General features: G+C 43.8%; 1 protein-coding gene across 1 annotated transcript; it reads right to left on the bottom strand.

Moving 5' to 3' along the window:
- Window positions 1-7: 7 nt before the first annotated feature.
- Riok3 (RIO kinase 3) lies at window positions 8-27,904 on the bottom strand. Its single transcript, XM_036204851.1, has 13 exons — window positions 27,678-27,904; window positions 21,163-21,278; window positions 20,340-20,485; window positions 20,140-20,247; window positions 19,846-19,955; window positions 17,325-17,468; window positions 13,778-13,905; window positions 7,013-7,210; window positions 6,335-6,494; window positions 3,335-3,415; window positions 3,156-3,245; window positions 2,304-2,411; window positions 8-1,202 (listed from the first exon to the last, which is right to left on the bottom strand). The coding sequence occupies exons 1-13, from the start codon at window positions 27,738-27,740 to the stop codon at window positions 1,095-1,097; spliced, it is 1,560 nt and encodes a 519-aa protein (XP_036060744.1). The 5' UTR covers window positions 27,741-27,904; the 3' UTR covers window positions 8-1,094.
- Window positions 27,905-27,997: the final 93 nt, after the last annotated feature.

Raw genomic sequence — 27,997 nt, 5'->3', positions numbered from 1 at the left:
AAATAATGTTAACATCTCTCAAACATAAATTACATTTATATTTTTTTCTCTTTATAACCAGACAGAGTTAGGCTGTTTAGTGGATCTGATCTGACTCCTGGCACTGGGGTAATAAAGAGGCTAATGAAGCGAGAGCAAGCAATTAATAGCTTCTAGACACTGCTCGCTTTTTCAAAGCAGAGTCCAGCCAGTGTAGAGACTGCTAAACAGAGGCCAAATGGCTGAGTAGGTTAATTCGCCCTTGAATTGTTCTGCACACAAGCTTGTCTTCCATTTATTTAACAGCTCCAATTACTCTGCTCTATTTCTCTGCAAACAACTAGCAATCCATATGTGAACAATTTCAGGAAACTAAACTGAAGTTTGTTTCATTGCCTTCTTAAAATACATCAAATACGATTCTTATGTTCTACTCTTCCAGGTATTTTGTATTTTCATTATAAACATAGATGAGTCACATCCCAATCACTTAACCTAAATGGAGAATACCCGAAAGCTAAAGTTAAAATTTAGTTTAGAAATCTTTCTGTAATTATCTTTCAGAAACCTGCCATTTCCTAGATATTGAGATGGAAATGTGAATTCCATACATTTTCATGATAGACCAATAAATGGTACATTGCTTATGTCTATTTCCACCATCCACTCTGAAGCCAAATCCCCATTTCTAACACCACTAGGGTCTTTACAATCATAGTCACAGCTGGAAGACCAGTTGAGAAGGACTAAATGCGAACGATAACGTTTGCAGAAAGATGCAACAGAAAGCAGGGAGGTGAGGGAGCGCAGTGCAGCCAGCAAACCTCCCCTTTAAATGCCTCACAACTCCACATTCGGAACCACTACCTATGTTTAAAAATCCTCATCAAGGCATTTCATATCATGACATCTATACCTTTTCGTGAGATGAGAGGTAGTGACATTTTATTCTTTCAATGCCGAGTTAAAAATTCCACATATCTGGCACATGGGTAACAAGTGGGAAGCACAGGAGCAGCACTGTCCACTCCTGCTTTGGTATGTCAGTCAGCCACACTGGTTGGCTATCGGCAGCTGTCGATCACTGCTGTTGGCAGAGAGCAGTGGTATTAGCGCTATTCTGCAGACAGCACAGGTGGACCTCCATCATCTTTTAGAAACGAGGCTGCTTTCCTTCCGTTCTTCTGAACGTGATCTTCATTCATTTTCTCCAAAGCTTCTATCTGCAGAACCAATACATTGAACCCATTTGTCAAGTTTGGACTCTATGTATGTACCTCTCTAATAATGCTGGTCTTGAATTAGAATCTCTCTCTAGCTGCCTTCTTCACCCGCTCTGTGCATGTGTGTGATGTGTGTGCAAATATACCTGTTTGGTTTTCACTTGATTTTATTACCAAGGTTAGCAGTGAGTACACTTATGAAGCCAGGAAGTAAACTCTGATGGGTTTTGCCATGTACTCTATAACGCTTCACTCAACAGTGTCGACACCAGCTGACTGAACTACCAGCTTTCTGCTACTTCCTGTCTGGCCTTAGGTTCCCCCAGAGCATGGCCAAACTCAAGTCACACATAGCGATTCCAGAACAGACTTTAACCACTCTCTGCTTTGTGGTAATAATGCTGGGAATAATGAGCTACTGTTAAATACACACACACACACACACACACACACACACACACACACACGTATGTACGTTATATATGTAAATTTTTTTTTAAAGCCATCATCTTGCTATGCATCCCTAACTGGCTGGCCTGGAGCTCTCTATATAGACCAGGCTTTGTGGCTCCAGCACTACAAGGAAGGCATATGTCTACAAGTGGCTACTTCTAGCTTTCTATGTTCTGCTAAGGGAAGGTAGTCAATCAATTACTCTTTTTATATCACGCAGGGTATTCCCCAGTCACCTTCCTCATTCTTCAAACAGGAGAAATAAGAATAAGTAGGAATGTGCTGTTGCCCATCTTTTCTTTTTATACCCCTGGCATGGAACACACTGAGTACTATGTAGGCTATGCCGCCCTGGGACTCATAGAGATCTTTCTGCCTCTGCCTCCTGAGTGTTGGGATTAAAGATGTGTGCCACACCCTGCCTGCTTTTATCCATTTTAGCCAAACTGTGATGAATTCTGTGAAGACGTTTTTGTGGTGTGTGTGCGTGTTAAGTTTCATGCCTGAAGAAAACCATGTAGAGAGAAGGCAGACCTGTGGACTGGAGGAGTGTCAGAAGCCCTGAGCTCCTCTGGGCAGCTCTCTAGCAGCAGCAGCAGCAGCAGCAGCAGCAGCAGCAGCAGACAAAGCTGTGCACCAGGCACTCACCTCAGCTAAGAAATCAGCTTCGTTGTCTGCTGAGATGTTCAAGCCAGAAACAGCATTAAACAGTTCCCGCTCATTAAGGGCTTCCTTTACTCCTCCTTTCTGGAAAAACTAACAGTGGCACACATGGTCAGAACACGAGCCAAGTTCTCGCAAACCCGCAGGCACAAGCTGCACTACACTCCTTCAGCATTTGCAGCCACTGAGGTTTCCCTCTCAAGGTTAACTGGCCCAGGCTCTGCACGATATTGTCTGTTTTCAGTAACTCCCTCTGCCTGCTACCTCTTCTTCAGTATAAACGTGGGGCCCTGTATACCGTGGCTTTGGCACCATTTGTGTGGACACATGCAATGCACTCACTAAATCCCATGAATTACTATTTTTAAGCAGGCCCACAGGTTACCCACAGTACAAAGTTATTCTATCACTTGGATCTGTTGCTAGCAAGTCCTTTCTCTGTGCTCAGGGAGTGAATTCACTCTCCCTTGGAGTAGCAGTGGCAGTGAGCAGACACTGTCCCGGTAAGGAGGCTGTCCTTCTCTTAGCAGTAATGGGAGGAAGCATGCAGGCTTACCACCTTCAGCTTGGGTTCATGCATTGCCATACATTAAGTCCACTCACTCCTTAGACAGCAGGAGCCAAACCAAAAACTTAATCTCTTAGAAATGGAGGCCACGCGAGTCATGGACTCCAGAGTCCATGAATAAGTGAATTCTGAAAAACCCTCCTTTATCTCCTTATACTAAAGGTAGCTGTTATCTTTTCCTTCAATTTCTACAAATATGGATCTCTTAGGAGTGAGAAAAATATCTGAACCTATGACATCCTTTAAAAGGCATTGCTTGGCACACTTACCTGTGAAACATTCCTACAGTCACGGAATAAGAACTCCAGGCCATGAGGATGGGTTGGTTCTACAGACTGACTGACGTCAATCAACCAGATCTAGTTAACATAAAGCACAGACTGATGTAACACTCAATAATTTACACCAGGAAATGTGATCTGAATATTAACTGGAATGTGCCACTTACCTTTCCAGCATGCCACAACATGTTATACTCGCTGAGATCAGCATGCACAAGGTTACACTCATTATATAATTGCTGCATCAACTGAGAAGAGAAATGAAAGCATAATTCTAACAAACCTTTATTCAATGAATTAAATGACTAATTAAAACGAATGTGTCAACAAGTACTTCCCAGAAAAACAAGTTAAAAACCTATTTCATGGGCAGTCGTGATGTCTTTAATCCCAGCACTCAGGAGGCAGAGGCAGGAGGATCTCTGTGAGTTCAAGGCTAGCCTGGTCTACAGAGTTTCAGGACAGCCATAGCCACACAGAGAAACCCTGTCTCGGAAAACACCACCACCTTCCTTCCTTCCTTATTTATTTCTTGTTTTGGTCACACCCATGACTGAGCCCAGACGCACACACACTCCACAGATGAGCCCAGCCCTTCTCTCCTCTTGTACATGATCTAAGGCTGTGGTACTTCTGCTGTGTCTCAGTGGTATTTAGGGGAATGAAGGACAGCAGGACTGTCAGAGAATCCGTGTGCGCCATTCTGCTCCCTTGCTGTGACGGAGAGTCAGGCCCAGGCTCAGATGCTGATGGCATTTGTTGTCTAGCCACCTCCTCTGTCAAAGGACAATGTCCCACTAGGACCTCCGTAGAGCAGACACAGTTCCAAGTGGATAGTATTTCCTGCCTGTGATGGTAGAAGAGACGTTCTTGTTTGTGAGCCAGTGCCTTGGTATATAGCCTAGGATGGCCCTGAACTCATGAATTTCCTGCCTTAGACTCCCAAGTGCTGGGATTCCCAGTGTGTAGGACACGTGGTTCCCAGCCTTTTAAATTAAGCAGCATCATATATTCATCATTAATGATAACCCCTAACTTTACCCTTGAAAATGTTTGTTTGCTACCCCTAACAGAACTATCTAACAAAAGTCCATCACTTCATCTCTGCTCCAAAGCATTCTGAACACAGTTTTCTGTTCTTCTCTTGGCAGTAGAAGGTGTTTAACCTCTGAAATTGCATCTTGTGTTCATAAATGTGTGCATGTGGGGTGTACATGTGCATGCATGTGGAAGCCAGAGGTCCAAGTTAGGTGTCTTCCCCTGTGGCTCTCCACCTTAGTTCTTGGGACAGTCTCTCACTAAAAACCTGGAGCTCATGGATTCAGCTAGACCAGCTGGCCAGCAAGCTCCAGGGATCCCGTTTTCTACTTCTTGCCCCCAAGTTCCCTGTTTGCACCGGCGACCAGCACTGTGAGGGAACCAAGGCTGAGGATATGTGCACCACTTAAGCTCAGGCCCCTCTGATCATATCTTAACAAATTATTGGGTAGTATTTTTATATTCACATCAGCTGCTTATATGACAGACACAAAGGCTCCATGTAGACACTGTGTGACACACACCTAAGTTTCCTGTGCTCACTGAAGACACTGCAGAAGAAATTACGACGGCATTGGGGACATTTTCTTAAATTGGAGGCTTCAACTTTAATTCAGTTGTTGTCCCCAACACAGGTAACTGTCAGGATTCCTGACACAGGCTCTCCAACTGCAGCACCTGACCTGCCACTGTCACCCCATCTTCAGCTCCCTCATCACTTGGCCGCAGTGATGCCAAGCTGCTTCCCTTGGACTTCCCAACAGTGGCTATAGGCCCTTTCTTTTCTTTTTCTTTTTTTTGGTTTTTCAAGACAAAGTTTCTCTGCATAGCCCTGGCTGTCCTGAAACTAGACCAGGCTGTCCTTGAATTCAGATTTGCCTGCCTCTACCTCCTAAGTAAGTACTGGGATTAAAGGTGCGCACGACCCTTTCAATACTGCTAAAGAACCCTAACTTTTAAGGAGTCAGAGGGATTCCATCTGCTAAACTTGACTGAAGAAGTTCTGTGAAAAATTGTTTCATACTAAGAATGAAGCTTGCTGCTCTTGCTCCATGAATATCTTCAAGTTTTCTAAAACTATTCAACACACAAATCGACATGAAAACAACTCTGTGTTGAGATAGTGTCTCACCACCAAGGAATTCAAGCTGGCCTTCAACTTGCGGTTCTTTAGTCTTAGCTGCCCAAGCTGCAGGGCCACAGGCAGCTTTGATTTTTAAAGACTATCTATGCTCACTTTGTGTGTTTGAGTTCCTGCTTGCATTGTATTTGCATCAGACCCTCGGGAGTAGAGTCACAGGAGGTTGTGAGTCAACTAACAGAGGAGCAGGGGACTGAACCTCGTTCACTGCAAGTGATGTTCTTCATCACTGATCATCTCTCTAGTGCCCCCCCTTAGACAGTGTCTTAATAGATAGGCTACTTGACTGAAACTTAATATGCAGACAAGTCTCCAACTTGCAGCTATCCTCCTCTCTCTGCCTTCTCAAGTACACAGGTGTGCACCACCATGTCTGCCTAAAAGACAGCTTCAATGTCAACAATCCTTCACAAGATTCTGTTTATACTTCTTATGCTACCTTCAAAAAGTATGATTCCATGATTTTTTAAAAAAATTATTTCGGACCAGGCAGTGGTGGCACGCCTTTAATCCCAGCACTCGGGAGGCAGAGGCAGGTGGATCTCTGTGAGTTCAAGGCCAGCCTGGTCTACAGAGTGAGTTCCAGGACAGGTTTCAAAGTTAAAGTTACAGAGAAACCCTGCCTCAAAAAAACAAACAACAACAACAAAGTATTTTTTTACTATGTGTACAGTGTTCTGCTTGCATGTCTGACTGCACGCCAGAAGGGGGCATCAGATCTCATTCCAGATGGTTGTGAGCCACCATGTGGTTGCTGGGAATTGAACTCGGGACCTCTGAAAGAGCAGCCATCTCTCCAGCCCCAAGATTTTTTAAAACTTACCATCATTACTAAGATAGGCTCTTGTGCTAAGTTCCTAGGTTGACCTTGAAGAGCTGGGCTCAAGTGCTTGGGCCTCCCAAGCAGCTGCACTAGAGGCATGCTCTAACCCAGGTAGAAGAAACGTATTTATGAGTCAGTGCACAGGAGCTACACAGCACAACTTACATGCAGAGTCTGATGGTAGGCGTCCTTCATTTCTTCACTACTAAGCTTTACTTCTTTTAATTTAGGGGCTGGAACTTGATCATGGCCAATGAAAGACATTACTAAAATGTGCTTCTTAAGCAGTACAACTGTTGGACAAGGAATTCCAGCCTTCTGCATTCTGTATAGAAAGACATGATTAGGAATATAAAGGTCAGAAGGAGAAAACATCCATTAATTCAACAAACACCTAACTAGGGCTTGTGTTGAGCTACATGGGAGATATGGGAATATAAAACCAGAAAATTACAGTCCCTACTGGGAGGGAACTTGGCAGGTGGAATGGCACTGAGTTAAGGTTGGCATAGGTATGGCTGGCACCCTGTATGCTCTGTGATTCTTCAGAAAGTCTGTTCAACAGAGAGCTTTCCTATATACGACAGGATGTCTGGGCAAATGATGCCTTAGTTTCCCTTGAATGTTAACGAAGAAGGAAAATGGCTTTCCATTCACAAAGTATGAATTCTGGTTCAAAGCACAGAAATGTTTTCTGATAAAAAGCCTTGGAAGCACTAGAAAGTCAAAGCCTTCTGTTATTTCTGTAAACCAGCTTAACAGATAGCATGGGCCTTGGCCTGGCTAGCAGTCCTGGTACAAAGGGCAATTCTCAAGGTCGCCTGCAGCACACTGTTTCTTTACCTTGTAAGATTGTGCATTTCTTTCTCTGCCCACATGCGGATGATCTTACGTGGATTTAGTTTACTGAAGCGATCTTTAAACCTGAAATCATCTTTAATGTATTTGTCACGATTCTTAAACTCATTAAGGGTTGTTTTAAATACCTTGATGGCACATTCGGTTGGTATAGCTTTACCATCTTCCTTGTCCTCCTCCAGGCTGAAGGGGAGAAGCACCAAGTCAGTAAGTCACAGGCTCACAGTAGACCATCTCAGACTCCACTCCACTTGAGCAGACCAACTCTTTTTCAAAGGGCCATCCTATTTTGTTGTTGTTTTTAACCCTTCAAGTTTTATGTCTTAATAAAACATTAGGTTTAGGGGTCCTGCTATGTCTCCTAGAATGGCCTGAATTCCCCAGACCCAAGTGATCCTCCTGTTTCAGCTTTTCCAGGATCTGCAACTATGGACAGACACTGTCGCTCTTAACTGGGTCTGTTTCTTTTAATAAAACGTACTTCCAAATGAACTGTCAGATACCATTGATCAGTCTACAGTATAATGTTCTGTATATTTCATCACTATAGAATCAAGCTTGACAAATAATGGGAAAACATACTTCTTAAAACAAACTACTATGACTTTGGGTTTGGGGGCAAAACTCAACAAAATCAACACACAGAGTAACATGGTAAAAATAATTCCTTCTTTCCTGGCAGATGTGTAAGGGTGGATGAAAGGGGCCTGCCCTGGGAGTATGCAAAGAGGCCCTGGAAGAGCAAACAAGGCTGTGCTCGGTAAGCGGCACTGGAAAGAAGCAGATTTGAACAGTACTAACAGAAGACTCAGGAGCTGTCTGAGGAACCTGAAAACACTGCAGTTCAATCTTGGCTAGAGAGAGGACATAAAGGTGGAGATGAAGGACAAGAGAGGCAGATTGCAGAGCTTGGACATTTCTCCAAAGCCATCAGGAATCATGAAGGCCTGAGAGCATGGCGCTCACTACGCCACACTTCCTCAAGTGCCCCCAGAGGGCAGGAGGAAGAGGGAGGCAGAGGCTGGGCTGACTCAGGAGCTCTGACTCCAGTGCAGTATTTACTTCTAAATGCCTGCAGGCTCGCTGAACTGCTTCCAGGGACAGAATCAGAATAAACCAGCAACTTCTTTCTGTGTTACACTAATGGGTACTTCTCCACTCAGCCTCAAAGGTCAGAGTCCTTTAGCAAGCTCTTTAGCTTCTCTTCCTGTGCCATGTCCTCTATGGAGAGCACTCACTCTCAGGAACGTGCCCCTTTATTCAACCCATACTTGCTTTGATGGCTAGCAGGCGTCTTCAACTTTCCATGCCAGGAACACAACTTTATTTTGTTTAATTAACGCATTTTTCATTTATTTTACACTCCGACCACAGTTCCTTCTCTCCTACTGTGTCCCCAGAACAAAACTTGATGGCCACTTCCTACATCTACTTTCCCCTAAGGTCTCACCTCAGGAAATAGTACCAACCTTGGCTATGCTGGCTATGAGCACCCACATCCTATCCAACCGGAGACTGCTGATTGTACTTTCCAAACACAGATTCCTATTCTCTGTTGTTGTTGTTTGACAGGGTTTCTCTGTGCAGCCCTGACTGTCCTGGAACTCACTCTGTAGACCAGGCTGGCCTCAAACTCAGAGATCCGCCTGCCTCTGAGAACTGGGACTTAAAGTGTGCACTACCACTGCCTGCCTCGATTCCTGTTCTTCACTTCACTACCACTGAGACTAAATCAACACAGTGGTTTATTTAAACTGCTATATGTCTTTTCCCTGGTACTAGGTAGGGATTGAACCTAGGACTTGCCATGCTGTAAGTACTGAACTATATCCACAGTTGAGACTTTGTCAACTATCATTCATTCTCCTAGCAGCCCATGTCATCTTTGGTTCCCACTGTGCAGACCCCTTCCTTCCAGGTTAACAGTACTTCCTGTCCAAGCTCCCGCTGCTTTCTGGCCTCCTCTCTCTAGGCTGCAATGCAGTTCAACCTCATCTGCCACTTCTACTGGGTATGTTCTTCAAGTCACTTCATCAGACTTCCCTGCTGTACTCATCAAAGCCATGATGATGCCATTTCAACTCTGTACAGCACATGTCTGATGTGTCTATGTATGCTAACCTTGAATGCAGGCTGTTAGAGCAGGGACTTATAGGACCATTGGCAAGTGGTTGAGGCAGTTCTCGGGAAGAGATCAGAGGCTGTACACAGAAATGCCCCCAATACCCTGAATAAGGTACTAGACACAACAGGCTGAGCTCGAGATGAGCTTCCTGTCATTGGACTGTTTACCCGTAGTAAATGGAACCCTATAAAATGAAATCACAGATATACAAGGAGTCCAATTTAAACAATTCATCTCATCATTCCCCCAGAAAACATTCCATGTACCTTAGGCAAATGACATAGCCCCCTGCTAATTTTCTCGTCTTTATTTTCTGAGACAGGGACTCAGATAAATAGCCCAGGCTTGCCCCACTCTTACTGTGTAGCTGAGGATGAGCTTGATATCCTATCTGACATTATGTTATGAACCAACATGCCCAGCTCTTTCTCTCCCTAGAATAAGGTCTTGCTGTTGCTCAAGTGGATTCTAAACTCCTAAGAAGCTGGGACTACCTACATACATCCTGTCTGGCTTCCTTTGCCCAGCTCAAGGCCTTTCTTAACCACATCTACTGTGTTTATACCAAGCTATTCCCTGTATCTCTAATATTTACTGTCAGGTAAAAGTATTCATTTGCTGATTAGCACAAATTGAAATTATGGCCGGGCGGTGGTGGCACATGCCTGTAATCCCAGGACTCGGGTGGCAGAGGCAGGTGGATCTCTGTGAGTTCGAGGCCAGCCTGGTCTACAGAGCTAGTCCAGGACAGGCTCCAAAGCTACAGAGAAACCCTGTCTCGAAAAAACCAAACCAAACCAAATTGAAATTATGTAATAAAATTATAGACTGAGCTGAAGCCTTTACTATAAGCCCGAGGCAGACTCCCTCCTCCTCCCCACCTTTCCTGGGGCAAGTACTGTCACAGTGCTGTATTTCTAGAGTTGAAGACATACCATGATGACTAGTCTTGGTTGTCAACTTCACTATATTTGTAACCAACTGAACCCCAAGCAGTTGGCATGCTATGATCAGATCATTTCAGGTGGAAAGACCCACCCCAAATCTGGACCACACCTCCTGGTGGCAGCCCACATAAGAACAAGGAAGACTTGCTTGCCCTCACTCTCACTGGCAAGTTCATGCACCCTGCTGGGGAGAAATCCCTTCTCTGTGTTAGAGCCTAATTTCTCAGGAATCCAAGGCAGACTGACAAACAGCTGCTCTCTAGGAATTCCCAGGGACTCCAGAGGCAGATTGGGACAGCTGAGACATCCAGTCTCCTGCACTGAACAACTATCAGGTCCTTTGCCTTTCCATCAGGGAGCATCTATAGTTGGACTAACAGACCACAGCTTGTGAGCCTCTCTAATCATCTCCCTCTAAAATATATCCGTATGTGTATGTGTATAATTCTTTCATTTCTGTTCCCTTAAAGCAGCCTGACTAATGCACATACAGAAATATCTATATAGACAACAGCTGTAGATGATGTGCTATGTACTTTTTCAACCATCTTTTGGCTGTCAACACTAGTTATTTTTGCTTACTTTTAAAATGCAAGCTGAGAGCTAACCCCATCGTGATGCCTTCCCTGAATGTGTCTGGCAATGATCTTGCCATGTGTCCCTTCCTACCCTTCAGTGGTCTTTCATAGCTGCATGCTTTGTCATACAATTATCTTTGACTGGTCGTAACTGTTCTTGCTGCAGTCACCTCCTCCTGTCACGGAGAATCTGACTATTGTGGTGACAAACAAAAAAATCTGTACTTCTTCTTGTATGCACATGTTTATGTGAATGAGGGTCAGCAGACAACCCTGGATATTGGTCCTTGCCTTCTACCTTGGGGAAGAGTCTCACTGCCTCTGTGTAAGCCAGGCTAGCGGCCCTGTAGCTAGCTTCCGGGGGCTGGCTCCACCCCTATCCTGCCCTAGCAGCACAGGACTCCAGTCCTCAAACTTGCACAGCAACCTCTTTACCCTCTGAGCCAACTCTCCAGCCCCCAATATACTGTTTAACTTTTAATTAAAATTTCATATATTAAAAAGAAAAACAAACAAACAAAAACAAACCAAGAAATCCCAACAAACATTGCTTGATACACCAGCCGGCTCAGGATTTCAAAGGGAGCAAACCCAGTTCTCCATTCAGTGAAGCCTTCCACTAACTAACAAAAAAAAAAAAAAAAAAAGGAAAAAAGGAAAAACAAGGCATACAGTGTTTCTGCAGCAATTTCATTAGGAATTTAGCTTGAGGTTATAGCTGTAAAATACACCTAAGTTCAAGGACCTCCCTGTACAGCCCCATAGTGTCATTTCAAATAGCATGGTCTGGGGATGGAGAGACAGCTGTGAGGTCAAGGGCACTCACTCCCAGTTCCAGAGGACTGGGATCTGGCTCCTAGCTTTCATGTCAGACAGCTCACAACCACCTTTAACTCCAGGGAAGCCAATGCCTCCTGGTCTATTACACTAAATAAAAATAAGACTTTAAAAGGAATAGTGCAGTCTAGAAATATAGACTGTCTACTAATACCTAAAAGTTAAAGGTACGTTAACTGGGAAAAGATCACTGCATAAGCTAAGTACACAAATGCATACAAACCTCTGAAAGACTGAACTCAAAATTGGAAAGGAAGAAATAAATGTTTGCTAAGATTAATATCAGGAACTATGAAATAAGATCTCACTGAGCCCCACAAAAATCCCATGAAGTGAGGAGCAGTTTCCAAGTGAGGTTTTCATCTAACTTGTTCCAGATCAGAGGTTACAACTGCAAACCCCTTTCCATACCTTTTTGGTGCTGGGGATTGAACCCAGGGCCTTGCGTTGGCTAAGCATGAGCTCTACCACTGAGCTACATCCCCAGACCCAACCCTGCTTTCTACTCTCTTCATTTTTAGAACTTAACAATCTGATTCAATATGATGTCTGTGTGTTATGGTGTGTGTGAAAAGGTAATAGTTAAGAAAACTAAAGGCAAAGCCTTCACTAATAGGCATGTGAATTCTTTTAAGTACAAAACAAATAAATAAAAATAATGTCTACACTTCTACAATAATGACTCCACTTGCTATGCAGCTTAAGTCTGATTATATATAACCTGCTGCAGTAGAAACACAATGTTTATATGATATCCAAACTATAATTCTATGTCGAATGGCAGCCTTGAATGCATGGGACAGAGTTGAGGAACCAGGAAAGAAAACTAAGTCATTTACAAAGGTTATACAGGGCCCAAAAGAATCTTTCACAGATTTCTTACAAAGACTAACTTCAGCAGTAAAGAAAATGGTCCCAAATTCAAAAGCTAGCCAGATAATAATTGTATCTTTGGCTTTTGAGAACGCAAATAAAGCATACAAGAAAATAATCAGGCCGTTAAAGGCAAGATCTGCACCCTTGGAAGATTGGATTAGAGACATGGTTAATGTTGAGGCTCATGATCATGATAATATGTGGGCAGGAGAAGCAATTTCAAGAGGTTTGAGGAATGTCAGATGTTTTGGATGTGGAAAGCAAGGACATTTAAAAAGGGACTGTAAACAGAGCACTTCTAGAAACAATGTTTCTTCAAGGAACAATGGCAACAGAATGCCCCTTCCTTCAGGAGTATGTAGAAGGTGTGGTAAGGGAAAGACACTGGACCAATGAATGTAGATCAACAAGGGACAGACAAGGTAATACTTTGCCTCAGTCTTCGGGAAACTCCCAGAGGGGCCTCAGGCAGGCCCCTACAGTGAATCCAGTACAGACCTTTCCTGCAATCGTAGAGGAGACCCCTACTCAGAGCAGTTAAATAACCAAATGCCTATTGGAATAAACCAGGCTACTCAGAGTAATGGAACAACTGAGACAGAGAGAACAGAAAATTCAGAAGAAACCATAAAGAAATTTTTTTTGGCAAATTTCTATAAGTGAACAAAGACCAAAATTAACAATAAAAAGTAAATGGTGTTTTGTTGTCTGGTCTGGTAGACACAGGTGCTGATGTTACCATAATTGCACCAGAATTTTGGCATCCATCTTGGCCTCTTCGGGAGGTAAATGTTCAACTGTTAGGAATTGGAACATTATCTCAAGTGAAACAGAGTGCAAGATGGCTCAAATGTATAGGCCCAGAAGGACAGAGAGGCAGATTAAAACCATTTATGGCTAACATAACCATGAACCTGTGGGGTTGAGACCTGTTACAATGGAATACTCAGATTAACATCCCTCCAACCTCAAAAATAAATCATAAACTAGCACATGTTTCTGAGAGAAATATTAGAAGGTATTATTCTAATCAGTGGTCACCAGCCATCCATATTATACAAGAACAGGGCACAAAAACTGATGATCTTCCAAAGACACCAACAGCTCTACCTTTAAAATGGTTAACAGACAAGCCTGTATGGGTTCATCAATGGCCTTTAACAGCAGAGAAACTCCAGGCTTTAGAAGAGCTGGTAGAAGAACAGTTAAATGCTCAGCATATTGAAGAATCTACTAGCCCATGGAATTCTCCTGTATTTGTTATTAAAAAGAAATCTGGTAAATGGAGAATGGTAACAGACCTTAGAGCAATTAACAAAGTAATTCAGCCAATGGACTCTCTACAATAACCCATCAGTCCTGAGGAGAAAGATGTTTGTTCATTTACCTCCCTCCATATGCATGAAAGACAACAGATTCTTTTCCTGTACTAATACAGCCAGTGATTGTCTCCAGCATTCCAGAGTTGACCATTTTATACATAAGTAAGCGTGTCTTAGGATCAACTGCTTTTTCCTGCAAGAGATAAAGTACTGTAAGTGAAAATGATCATCATAAAAGATTCTCTTTTCAAAGGGTATAGGAAACCAGGCTCTTAAAGAGCACGATCACAATACAGTTCTTTCCTCAGGAGCCCCGGATTTCAGCTCCAGTGTCATGAGGCTACAAGTCTGGACCACAGAGTCAGTTTCTGTGGCAGACAACCTCAGGGGTCAGAGCTTCTTCAGGAATAGCCCCAAGGGATGCTAAGTGCTGACAGCAGCACCACAGTGACCCATTTTCAATGAAGGACAAAGCCCAAGTCAGTAGAGCCTGGAGTTTTTCAGTGTGGACACAAGGCAAAGTCTATGTGTAGACGACTCAGGCCCAGTTCATTCCCTGGCCAGGCCCACCCATAACCTGCTCTGGAAGTATTTGGAGATGAACACTCATCTGTTGTGCCCTGCACTGACCTCCAGGAAAATCAACCCATTCTCCTTCAGTTCACCATAAGCCTCAATAGGCAGAGTAGGAGGTTCTGATTCATCAGGAAAACTAGTTTCCCCAAGGGACATCTGTTCTGAGCAAGGGCTTCTTCACCTTCCTTCTCACAAAACTCCTGGCTTCCTAGCTCTGTCTCTCCACTTTGTGGAAGATGACGTGGGTCTGGATGGGAGTCTCTTCAAGGAAAACCAAACCTTCAGTCCTGTACCATCCACTTATACCCATCCACTCTTCTCCCTCCTCACAGGTAGGACACTAAAGTAGACAAGGTACAGAGACAGTGATGGGTCCTGGCTCTAGTAATGTTTTATATCAAATTCAGAGGCCATTAAGACACATTCCTGCCCACTGGAATGATCCCCCTGACCTCTGGTAACCCCTAATTTTATCCCAAGATGAACAATTAGCCCCAGAGGAGAAAACTGAATGTGAGGCATCATCACAGCTCCCCTTCAGAGACAGAACATGAGAAGGGACTAGCGGAGTGTGGAGGTCACATTACCTGCCTCTCCTTCCTAGTGCATCAATGTGCTCCTCCCCAGCCCCCACACTACTGCCAGGACTGCGGTTTAGACATAGGCCAAGATTACAGCAAGCATGGATCAGAACAGTGATACAGGTGCTATGTGATACAATTGGGATGCCAGGCAGGTGTGTACAGATGGTAAGTCTCTAGATTTAATACATACACAAAGTCCCTCCCCTTCTCTAACCCTTGACCTTCCTTGGTTCCCCTGCAGCATCTTCTCTATCTAGCTAGGTACCATCCACTGAGGACCCAAGTCCCTTTTCTATCTTTTATGAAGGTAGAACTCCTACGACACCTCCAGAGTATTTTGAGGCTATGAGACAACTTTTCCCTTGCAGTCCTGATCTAGTATCAAACTTGTGACACCTTGCCTGTGTAGCCTATGTGGTTCCCTAACTCCTGATCCTTGAAGGGGGGGCTCTTTGATTATAAATCCACATTCTGTCCTTAAAAAACAAACTGGTAATTAAAACACATCAAAACCCAAACACAGGTTTAATCAAAATCTTATTTTACCAACTAAGTTTAAATCGCTCTCTCGGTACTATTATAGCTATTATTATTACTAATTTATGTGTATATGTGCATTGCCTGAGGCATCCTCTGGAGCTGGAGGTATAAGCAGTTGTGAAGCTGCCTAATGTGGGTGCTGGGAATCGAACTCCAAGCCTCTGCAAGAACAATGCATGTTCTTTCATTACATTGAGCCATCTCCAGCCCTTTGACAGTTTTTTTAAGGGTTTAGTAAATTCACTTATTAAAATAGTACATATTTCTTCATTAATATAAAATATTACGTGTTTTAAAGAGTCTAGTAATTTTGTTATTTCCAAAATAGATACTATCTTCATTAATGTAAAACATTAGAGACTATTAAGTCCAAGAAGTTGCAAATGTCAGTAACAGGCAAAAACTTTTTTAAACAATATGGAACATTTGGGCTGGAGAGATGCCTCAGTAGTTAAGAGCACTGGCTGCTCTTCTAGAGAACCTGAGTAAAACTCCCAGTACCCACATGTCAATTCACAACTGTCTGTAACTCTAGTCCCAGGGGATCCAAGGGTACTAGGCACCCACAAACACCCACATGCAGACAAAACACCTACACATATAAAATAAAATAGATCTTTAAATATCTGGAACATTCAACTAAATATAAAGTGTATACTCTAAAATACTATCACTAAATATAACCTTTTAGGGGAAAAAAACCTTTATTCTAATTAATTCACAAATGCTATCACTCAGATGGCTTAAGGAGGCCATATAACCATTTGCTCAACTGCAAATTCCCTATCATCTCGGTGAACTTCTATACAGCTATGGCATTCTGAAGCAATAAGATTATTACTAAAAAATAGCAGAGCTTAGCAGCATATACCTTTAGTCTCAGCACCTGGGAGGCAGAAGCAGACAGATCTCTGATTTAAGGGTAGGGGGTAGGGGGAGGATTACTAAAAGTTTTTAATAAGGTTTCACTCAGCTTACACATTATACTTTCATAACCAATTTTCAAACATTTCTTCAACTGCATTAGCCCAGAGTACAACTAATATGAATGTGCTCTTTTCTTTTTCTTTTTCTTTTTCTTTTTTTTAAACACAAGTTCTCACTAGCCTAGTCTAGCCAGGAAATCACTGTGAAGTCCAAGATAGCCTCAAACTCATGGCAATCAATACTCCAAAGTTCTGGGATTATAGGCATGAGCCTCCTCAGTTCAATTTGAACTCTTTGACCAGACTAGTCCCTGGCAGGTCTGAACTGTTTCCCAACTTACTAAAACACTAGCAGGGTTAACCTCACATAGGTTCTGGGCACACTCTAAAACTTGTTGAAGCACATGAAACCAAGGGCCACCAACTGTTTTTGCTGAGCTATTTAGGTTCCTTAAGGGTCCAGGCAAGTGATGTCAGGGCTTGAAGGCTCGATCTTACTACCTCCACCGAAGCCTCTGGTGACAGCATGGCCCAGTGTGTGCCTGACAGCCAAGCCGGAAGCCACACCATCAGCTACAGTGGACCACCTGGGCCATCACATCTGGCTTCTGGGGCGCAACAGAAGGTGAGCCAACTATAGAAGCCATCTCTACTGGAGGCTGAGCTATGGGTGCTGTTCTGGGCACTGCTTTCATGTGAGAGGTCATACAAGAAAAGTGGTTTCGCCTTCTGTGCCAAATCCGAAGTTCCCGGAAGCACCGCTGCTAGAAACCGAAAACTCCATAATGTGGGTTGTAAATAACCGATTATCTATTACGGGAAGTAAAAATGCCAAAAAGCAGTCACGTGAGTAGCAATGACTTGGAAAGCTAATTTCAGAAGTGGGGGAAAATTAAATCATGGCGTTCTGTTTTGTTCTTTTCCCTCAAACATTAGTTTCTAACATGAATTTTTCCACCAAAGAGAGGGAGGTACTGAATGCTTACTGCGGTGGAGTGCTCCTTCTTCTCATGGAGCCGGGCACTTCGACGCTCTTCCGAGTAGGCATGCTGTTTTAACGCATTGAAAACATGGTTGGACAGCTTTAAATCCATTCCAATTCCATCTCCTACCTGAAAGCCGGGTGCAAACTGACAAAGACAGAAAAGCCAGCGGTTAAAAGTTTTCCTGTGGGAACAACAGTGGGAAGTAGGTCTTGAAGAGTTCCTCCTCAACAGGCGACCTCCTGCACACACAGAAGCCACAGGCACCCCAGGGGAGGCCCACGGTTCCCTGACACAGAGGAGCACCCCCAAAAGAAACTGCAGCCCAAAGGAGGCACACACTACATGGAGAAACACCCCTTACCATATCCAAAGTGAATGACCCAGCATCTGCTTTGTACCTTGTTCTGATGCCAAAGAACAATGTTCTATTATAAAGCCTGCACTGAGCCTTACCAAAGGGATGTAACCTCCTGATTGTTTCTGAAAACTAAGTCACTAAAGCAGACTAGACCAGTCACCTCCATGACAATTATGGAGCTACACAGTCCACTTAGGTGGCCACCGTGTGGATATTTAAATTTGAGTGAATTAAATAAAATTCAGTTCCTTAGTTGCACCAAGTGCTCAATATCAAATACAGCCACCATGTCAGAAGACAGAGATAGGCACTCTACTGTCACCACAAAGTTCTGCACAATAGCACTGTTTCAGAGCCACAGAACATTTCCAGACAAGATACATCACAACTATACTGAGTAAGATATTTACTGAACAAACATTTGTGCACTAAGGTCTGCATGTTTCTTACTGACTACAGTATTTATGAAAGAGAATACTTTTTAAAAGGATTTATTTAGGGGAGTGGGAGAAGGGGAGAAAGGTGGAATAGGGGTTGGTATGTAAAAGAAATAAAAAATTTAAATAAAAAAAAGATTTATTTATTTGAGACAGGAAAAATGGCCCCCCAGTTAAGAACACTTGCTGTTCTTCCAGAGGACCTGAGTTAGTTCCCAGCACCCATGTCAACAGGTTCACAACAATCTATAACTCCAGCTCCAGGGGATCTAGCACCCTCTTCTGGCCTCCACAGGTACCTGAATCAATCAATCAATCTATCTATCTATCTCTTTCTATCTATCTATCTATCTATCTATCTATCTATCTATCTATCTATCTATCTAATCTACCTACCTACCTACCTACCTACCTACCTACCTACCTATCTCTGTCTCTCTCTCCCCCCTTACACACACACACACACACACACACACACAAATAAAAAACTAAAAACAACTTTAAAAATTCTATGTGCATGCTTGTTTTGCCTGCATGTATATATGTGCACCACGTACATACCTCAAGCCCATGGAAGTAAAAAAGAACATCAGATCCTCCAGAACTAGAGTTGAGGATGGTTGTGAACCACCATGTGGGCACTGAGAAACAAACCCAGTCTTCTGCAGGAGTACTCTTAGCTGCTGAGCTATCTCTCCATCTCTCAAGACATTTAATTTCATTTTAAAGCATATTTTTAACTGTGTGTGGGTAGGCATGCACACACACATGTGAATGCCCACAGAGGCCGAAGGCATCAGAGCTCTTGGAGCTGGAGTTCATAGGCAGTTGTGAGCCACTTGATGTGGGTGCTAGGAATCAAACTCAGGACCTCTGGAAGAACAAGTGCTCTTAACCACTGAGCCATCTCTCCAGCCCCTGAGAAATAGGTTTTTAAATGGCATTTTATTTAATTTTAGAGGTAGTTCCAAAAGCATGGTGCAGGGTGGGAGTGGAGCTCTGTGGCTTGCTCAGTGTGCACAAGACACTGCAGCTGTGCACCAGTACCACAAAGGCAAGACGTCTAAAAAGTATATGCATTCCTTCCTCCTAGTTTTTGTCCCATCTCCATTGCTTCGTTCTGTGGAAATGCTACTTTGTAAAAAATGATGTACTAAGGACTGAGAATTCATTTATTCTTCTTTTTTAAAAGACAAGGTCTAATGTAACCCTGGCTAGCCTTGAAATCACTAGCAAGGATACCCTTTAATCCCTTATCCTTTTGCCTCTACCTCCCAAGTGCTAGATTACAGGCACATGCTCAGCTTTCCTTCCTAACCTCAGAATCTTGTAAATCAAGTAAGTCTCAAGCGTCCTCTAGGGCTGCATTTGAGGTGGCGGAGTTTTTCAGAGTCAGGCTCTAGAGCATCTCTACAGCCTGATGAGGTGAATACCAGCACAGAGGTGAGGTGCAGAGGAACACAAGTCTGAGGCCAGCCCCAACCATGGAGTGAGACCCATATGAAACACATAAAATGAACTGTTAGAAGTTTACTGTACTCTATCCAGAAGGCTGTTAATTTGGTTGCTTTTGTGTTTTAAGAAAGTATCCCTGGCTCACTGTGTAGACCACACATCTCTGCCTTCTAAGTGCTGGGTTAAAGGCGTGCTCCATCACACCTGGACTAGAATGCTGTTTTTTAAAATATATTTAAACTCTTGCTTGGGAAATAACTCTGTAACTTACATTTTCCATTCTTGCTGTGTTCTTTCTCCCACAAACCACTTCATCATGCTTAGTGGTGATGTCTTTTCCTTTTCCAATAAAGCCCTTTTTTGGAGTAGGAATTGGCTTTGCTACAGGCAATTAAGAAAAAACAAGAATATAAAAACAGCAAAGAGTAAAGTCTTGCATTCAGCACTGGAGAGACACTTGAACCTAACAGGGTGAATTATCAAATGAGATTCAAATCTATACAAGTTCATTGGGACAATTACCTTCCTCTACCCTTCCCAATTATTCCCCAGAAACAAACGGCACCTGGTCTGTAGGGGTCATCACGAGTGTCCTGCCAGTCAACCTCATCTTCAGAGCTGTCACTGTCTTCAAAAGGATGCACTTTTCGATAGTTTTCAAATGAAATGGAAACTTAAAAGGTAAAAACAGTTGACTGTTTATTTGGTAGTGTGTACAGGCATTTCCTACCATCCAACGGAAAGGTCACAATAAGGTCACAGTACCTTTGCTATCACCATTGAACTTCTTTTCTTCACGTCTCAGCTGTGCATCATATTCTCTGTCAAACTCCATCTGTAGCATCTGAGCCAGCATTAGGTCGCTCGAAGTGTCAACATTTTCTCCAGAAATGAAGGGTCCTTCAGCAACACTATTCAAAATAAGGTGATATAAGCTGACCTGATGTGCTGTGCAAACAGCTACTGATCATGAGAGTTGAAAGCTCTTTGCAATGCTAACATCACACTGAAGAAGGGGTGAGAATCTACCAAACTATTTGCCATGTCCTGTTCACTCAGCCAGCTTCAGACCCACGGCAACTCTCCAAGAGCCCCAGCTAGGTGAGAGAGATGGGAGAGCCCCTAAAGGGTCTATGGAAAATTCATACTGAGACCCAGAATGCTTTTCATCTGTGATCTAATCATAGTAGATAGAGTAGTTCAACTGTTGCAGGAACAGGAACAAAACCCATAGAAACAGTACTTTGTCTAAGATGACACAAACTCAGTCTCTTTAGCTGAACTGCTTGGGACCAAAAGTACTTATGACTTTAAGTTTTCAGATTTTGGAATGATTTACATAGACTCAGCTAAGTATTCATAATCTGGAAAATTCTAATCTGAAATACTCTAAAACCTGAAATTTTCTGAGTATTTTCGAATGTTCAGAGCTGTAGGGCTAGTCCATCTGTACTGAGGCTCAGGAATTAAGGTCAGTACAGTGCTCTTCCTTCTGCCTTGCCTTCTGAGTGCATTCTTACTCGTCTGTAATGACCACGCCCAGGCAGGCTTTCAAGCTTTGGTAAAGCAAGCGCTGAGTGTCACATACACAACTTCAGGGAAAGCGGCCGCTTCTTCTTCCAACTGCAGCTCTCTGGCCAACTCTTCACTCATTACCTCGGTCAGTGAACAGGATACTGTGTTTTGAGGGGTAGCCCATGGGCACTATTTAAACAAAAGAGAAACAACTTTATGATAAGGATGTAAAAACTCAAAATCAAGGTTACCTTTTGAGACTTAAACTAGTTAAAAAGACCAAAACGAGTAATTAGCTATGTACAAAATTCATCTTAAAAGGAAGCATCTCTCAGCACACATCTTTTTTCTTTTTAATTACATCTTCACTTATTTACTTTTGTGTTGCAAGCACCACAATGCAAGTGAGGTCAAAGGACAACTTGTGGGAGTAGATTCTCTCCTTCTACCATGTGAGTTCCAGGGATTGGATGGAAATGGGATTGTCAGGGCGGTGGCAGGTGCCTTTACCCACTGAGCCATATGGCCAGTCCCCAACTCAAATCCTATTGAGGACACCCATTAACTTAAGCAGACACACCCACCTGTTTGGTACGTGTGTTCTCAAGGTTGAAAGAAGTACTAGGCTATGTTACACAGCCTCGCCCACCAGGCAAGGAGTTCTCAGCAAACACCTCTCTGCTTATGACTTGGCTTCCCCAGAAGATGTTCTTTCTTATGGGAGGGCCTCTTCACCAGTCATATCGGCCCACTCCTGTAATTTTAGTACCCAGGAGGCTGAAGGAAGAGGGGGCTGCTGTGGGGCTGCAGCCAGCCTGAGTTACAAAGCAAGGCTATCTCAGAAAGGAAAATAAATTACTTTTACCAACTAATACAATTCAAATCCCACTCAGAAGTTATACCTAATTCCAATCTAAGCATAAGGACATGGCTCATTATAAAAAGTGTCAATCCTCCTTAAGATGTCTGAGTTTATGCCAAAACAAACCAGGAACAAGTAAAAAAAAAATGTATTTCTAAACTTCAGGATCTGAGACTCGGGAATGACAAAGTATGATCACAAAAGAGTATTATTCCTTGAGAGTCTTCTTCAGCACTGGCCTCTCGCAATGGTGCCACACTCTCAGCTTCTTGAAACACAGATTCTAGATTGATTTCATATTTTCCTAAGACATCTAACTCATCATCTACTCCTTGTTTTGATTCCACTTTCCAAAATACAGTGTTTCTACCAAATTATAGATTTTACTAGTTACATTCCCTTAATTAAACTTTTTGTTGCTTTTACTGCCTTAGTATAAAGTCTGAACTCATTCCTCAATGAATGTCTACCTCAGAATTAATTAACAGTGATATCTCTATCAACCACAGAACTATCAAACCAAGGCGAGGCGGTGAAAGTATATGCTATCTCTGAGATAACTGAGCAAGAACACCCATATTTAGGGAGAGAGTCAGAACTGACTGACTTGGGTAGGCTGCCCGGGTGGAGCCTGGGGGTGGGCAACAATGACAACTATTTCATGCCCAAGGGAACCAGAGCAAGTTCTGTCTGGACTCAGCCTGAGACAGAGGAGTGCACATGGCCCCTTGCACACACTGACACCAGCCATTGCAGAGCTGGTCCATCCTCATGGAAGGCCCACCAAGAGAGAACAGAGACTCCCTGAAGGTTGACTGAAGTGCTCTGTAATGTGCAGAACATGGCTTCCGCTGGCCTTCTGCTCCTTAACCTAGAAATGCTTGGTCTGGGGCAGGAGAGATGGCTCAGGGGTTAAAATCACTGGCTACTCTTCCAGAGGACCCAGGTTAAACTCCCAGTACCCACATGCCAATTCACAACTGTCTGTAACTCTAGTCCCAGGGGATTCAACACCTTCATACAGATACACATGTAGGCGAAACATCAATGAACGTGAAATAAAAATAAAGCAATTCTTAGTCCGATCAGCTCAAAGTCCAGGCTCCAAAAGCAAATGACTCCACTCTCACCATAACTACACAATGACTAACAGTAAGTAGTAGAGCCACCTCCTGCCCCTTTTCTTTTGAAGTGGGGGAGACTGAATCCAAGGTCTCACAATTCCAGGCAATTACTCTAGTAATAGCTACATTCACAGCCCAACAGATAACATTTCAATATTCCCTATACTTAAGTCACTTAGCTAAGTGACTAACTAGGAATATAAAACATATCTAGATTATCTAAGTCATGCCACCCTGGACAAGTCCCACTCAGTACTGGTGGCTCCTCCCAGCACTTCTCACCCACCCCTACCCTAAACCTCTTCAGCCCGGGAGCTGGACTTTCCTTCCCCAGCTTCTGAGTCCTCTAGAGCCCAGCCATTTTGGCCGTGTGCTCTTGGTCTGCCTGCCCTCTCCAACCTCTTCTCCTCCCACCACCTCCTCTCACACCAGGTTCAGTCTGGACCCTTCCGATGCCTCTGGCTGTTCTTTCCCTCAGACCTACAGTAAAAGCTTCTCCTCCATTGTGCCTTGGAGCATCATTTCCTCATTTGCCTTCAGATCTCTCTGTTTTGTAACTCTGGCTATCCTGAACTCTCTATGTAGACCAGCCTCTGTTCTCAAGTGCTGGGATTAAAGGCATGGGCCATAGGTAGAGTTCCTGAGATACCATCGACATTTTAAAGGCTCAGAAACAAAGGAAGGCTCCCTTGTTGCCGAATCATCACTAAAGTTTATCACAGCCAGGACAGAGTGAGAGCTCCTTGAGGGGTGGAGCACTCTCATCCTTAGGGCCCAGCACAGAGCTTCAGACACGGAAACATTCCAGCACTTACTGAATGCTACATGCCACAAGAAACAATGAAAAGGTGACCAAATGTAGTCCAGAGCGGCAGGGTCTTGTGCCTTTCAGCATCTCAAACCGACCTCAAGTCCCTGCCTCCACCTTGTGTGCCTATTTCTGAGGCTCATGGTCTACTGTCACCTGCCACCAGAGTCTAAAACACAGACCACAGACCTAACAGCACACAGGAACTGCCCACTCACAATGACCTTGTCCTTTGGAACCTCACACTCTACACTTCCCCTCTCTGCCAACCATTCCAACCAGGCCACCTCACACTGAGGCAACTTCCCCAGGTTAGCTAAGTAAGTCACAATTTCAGACTCCCACAGTTTGAAATCAAACTGAAATATTTAAAAGTAGCTAGTAAAAGTCTTCCACAAAATTTTCCTAGGCTCTGTGAGGGCCAGCTTTGGGAAAGGGAACACTCTACAAATGGCTTTTCCTGCTGAAAGGGGCTTGGAAAATGTACTGGAGGCTTCTCTTATGAACTGGCACCAGGGATATATAGTGGAGAGTCTGCTGTCAATTTCTTGTGAGTCCACAGGAAATCAAATTCTTTACTGAGTAATTAAGAGGTGAGATGGCTCAGCTAATAGACACAGGGAGAGCAAGTATGACAACCTAAGTTCAATCCCCAGAATCAGCTCCACAAAGCTGTCTTCTGATACCCGCATGCACATCATGGCACATGCGCATTGCTCCAGACACACACACACATCATATACACAACAATAATAACAGCTTCAACTTTAACGTAGCAGTGCACCTGAAGCACCAGGAACTCTAAGACGCCTACCTCATCAGTCATTCTTACAGTTCTGATCATCAGTACTTCTACTTGTAACATCATCTGAGGAATAGCACACGATCACTTCTGAGTGTTCAACTATGACTGTCACTATAACCAGATTAAGAAATGCCTAGGTTCAAATCTCTCCTCTGGGTGTGTCTGTGAGGGTCCTTCCAGGGACAGTTAGACCATAAGTGTTCTTTCTGCTCTCCTTCCTGGTCACCTAGCCACCACCAGAACAACAGCCCTGACTTTCATGACATGCTATGCCCCAGAACCACAGCAGCCATGGTCTGCATCCTCGGAAACCTTTTCAACTGTCCTCACCAGTGTCTTGGCTCCAGCTCCATAAACTTAACTAACAATGTATCTGATAGCCCCACAGCCAGCTTCCTAAATCCTTCCCGCTGAGACTTTTCCATCCTCGTCTGCTCTTCAAGGTTCTTGACCATGGCACATTCACTAGTCTCTGGCCAGCTGCAGCATGAAGGGGACTCAGCCTTTCTTTTCAGTTCCAATGATGTGACTCTCCCTAGCTGCTCAGCCCACTTATAGAATTCAAGAAAATTACAACCCACAGGAGGATCCCTTTCCAACCACACAATACAGGACACATGTCTGGGAAAAGTGATCTGGGTTCTCCCTGTGGGTCACATTTGTCACAATATAACTTTTTTTGAAGATAGAGTATATATAGCCAATGGTTGTCTTGAACCCCACCCCTCGGTCCTCCTGCCTCAGCTTCCATAGTACTGGGATTACAGGTGTGCACCATCAGGCACAGCTAGTGAACCAATACTGACTTTTTACTTTGTGAGACAGGATCTCACTAGACAGCCCAGGCTGGTTTTGAGCTCCTGATTTTCTTGCACTTTGCCTTGGGACTACAGGCACACACTACAATGCCTGGCAGTGTGTCTCTGACAACTTAAGTCCCTACTTAATTATGAGCACTTCCTTAGTTCCCCAGTGCCTTTTTTCCTACTATAGAAGAACATCCAGGACACCACATTAGGTTTGTCAGGTCTCTTTAGGCTCCTCTTGGTTTTAGGTTTCTCACACTCTTGGCTGCTGCCATGGAAGTCCCATGGACTCACTTCTACAAGCCCTCTCAGAGCTAGACACTTCCTCACTTCTGCCGCTCATTGAAAGTGCCCCTTCCCTGCTTCTTGGGCTATAAGCAGTGTGGTGTTCTGTCACTGGTACCGGGGAGAGCAGGTCACTGGGGCCCTGTCAGAAGAACTGTGAGGTCAAGATTTTCAACACTACTAAGATATGCTTTGTCTTTTTAATTCTCATTCTCTCAATCATGATAGTTTTCCAGGGTCTACATGAGAACTGATGACATCAACATTCTGCTGGCTGACTGAATGTTGCACATTCATACTTTTCAAACTTTTCTTCGGGAGCAAATTTAGGCTATAAATGTGCATCTTTATTAGAGTTAGAAGCTAATTCTATTTTATTCCTCTCTACTGTGTCCCACTGTCCATCTCCAATTATATTTGCTATAGCTGTGTATCTGTAGGATGGATTTCCCCCATATACTTCAATCCAAAAACATACAACAAATAAATATAAGAACAAACTACCTTCTATTAAACTAAACATTAGTGATTTTTTTAAAAATGTAAAACAAAGCCAGGGGGCAGTGGCCCATGCCTTTAATTCCAGAACCTGGGAGACAGAGGTAGGCAGAGTTTGAGGCCAACCTGGTCTACAGTTCCAGGGCAGCCAAGGCTCCACAGAGAAACTCTGTCTTGAGAAAACGAAAACAAATAAACAAAAACAAACAAACAAACAAACAAACAAATACTATTCTCAAGTCTTTTCCTCCTTAGGCACTCACTTTGGTTTTCCATGGTTAGAAAAGGAAATGGTTAAATGATGACATAGGCTTGGTTTTGGTAGTCTGTCTATCCAACAAACTACCAATAAACTCCAGAAACATATTTTTTTGCTAAATGATGAAAATGGGATTTCATAGTTCTGATGATATACAATTAGATGAGAAGAGCATCATTTATCCACTATTATTTATTTAGGATGTGAAACATTTCAATGTTTTCATTGAACTTTTCCTACAAGCTCTGGGAGTGTTTAACTGGGGAAATCGAAAGACTCTGGCCTGTATTTTTATGGTCTCTGTCTAATTTTGTCCTTTTCTGTCTGTTAATCTTGACCTCGTGAACAAGATCAGCATCTCACAAGTGGGTGAAACGACAGGAATATGTAACCACATTTACCAGTAGATATTTGATTCTTCCTACAGGTTACAAACTTACAAAATCAACTTTTAAAAAACTTAACAGTTGAGCTGGGTAATGGTGACGCATGCCTTTAATCCCAGCACTCAAACGGCTCCAATAAGATTAATACGTGAATTAATAACTATTATGAGGTTTACAAGGCTGGAGCCCCTTCAGGACCTTACAGTTGAGAAATACAAACCCCAAACGAAGTACTTAGTACTGCTCTCAGCAAGTGTCTACAGTCTTTCCATCCTAGGCACCAGTGCAAAACGAAAAAGAGCAGGCTCAAATCAGACGTGAACAGAAAAGAATCTTAGTTTGCCATTCGAGCGGTACAGGGAATGCCATGCCTATAGCAGATCATGGAAATTCATAACCATTTTACAGTCTTACGGCACTTTAGTAATATCAGCTGGAATGGGCAGGCGCGCCTAAACTTTTATCTTTACCATGTTAAAAGCAAGAAATTACCGCACTGGGATAACCGCAGCCGTCTGAAGGCAACACCTTCTTCCTAACGCAATTTTCTGTCTAAGCTTCCTGGGGTAGGGCTGGCGCACTAGGCTGGCGAGAGAACGAGCCTGTTTTCCCTCAAGCCTCAGCGCCGGTGTGGGGCGTTCGGCTCCGGTCCAGCGACGAGTCACACCCCCACCACCCGGGGCGGCCTCTCCCGGCTCCCGAGACCAGCATCCCCCGTGAGCGCGGGAGGTGTGCCAGCCGCGACCACCGCTCACCTTACTGGGTCCCCAGGCTGCTGCGGGCCCCGGCTCAGGTGAAGACACTCCGACCAGATCCATTCGGCGAAGAAGGCAGGCACGAGAACGGAGAGATGACAGGACGAGGAGCGGGCTCCGCCAAGGAAACAAACGGCCGGGGCACTAGCAACCCGCTGCCGGTGCCGGAGACCAGGTGACAGATGGCGGCGGCCGCGGCCGCCTCCGGAACTGGACCGCTTCTCTTCCGCCCTCTACACCCGGGCTCTCGCTTCTTATTGGCCGCGCGTCCCCGGGGGGCCGTACTTCCGGTCTCTGCCCCCGGGCTGTAGGGGTTCAAA

Source organism: Onychomys torridus, chromosome 13 (genome assembly GCF_903995425.1).
Source record: "Onychomys torridus chromosome 13, mOncTor1.1, whole genome shotgun sequence".
NCBI lineage: Eukaryota > Metazoa > Chordata > Mammalia > Rodentia > Cricetidae > Onychomys > Onychomys torridus.
Note: the sequence above shows the minus strand (reverse complement) of the source record. Positions and strands in the feature narration are given on the sequence as shown.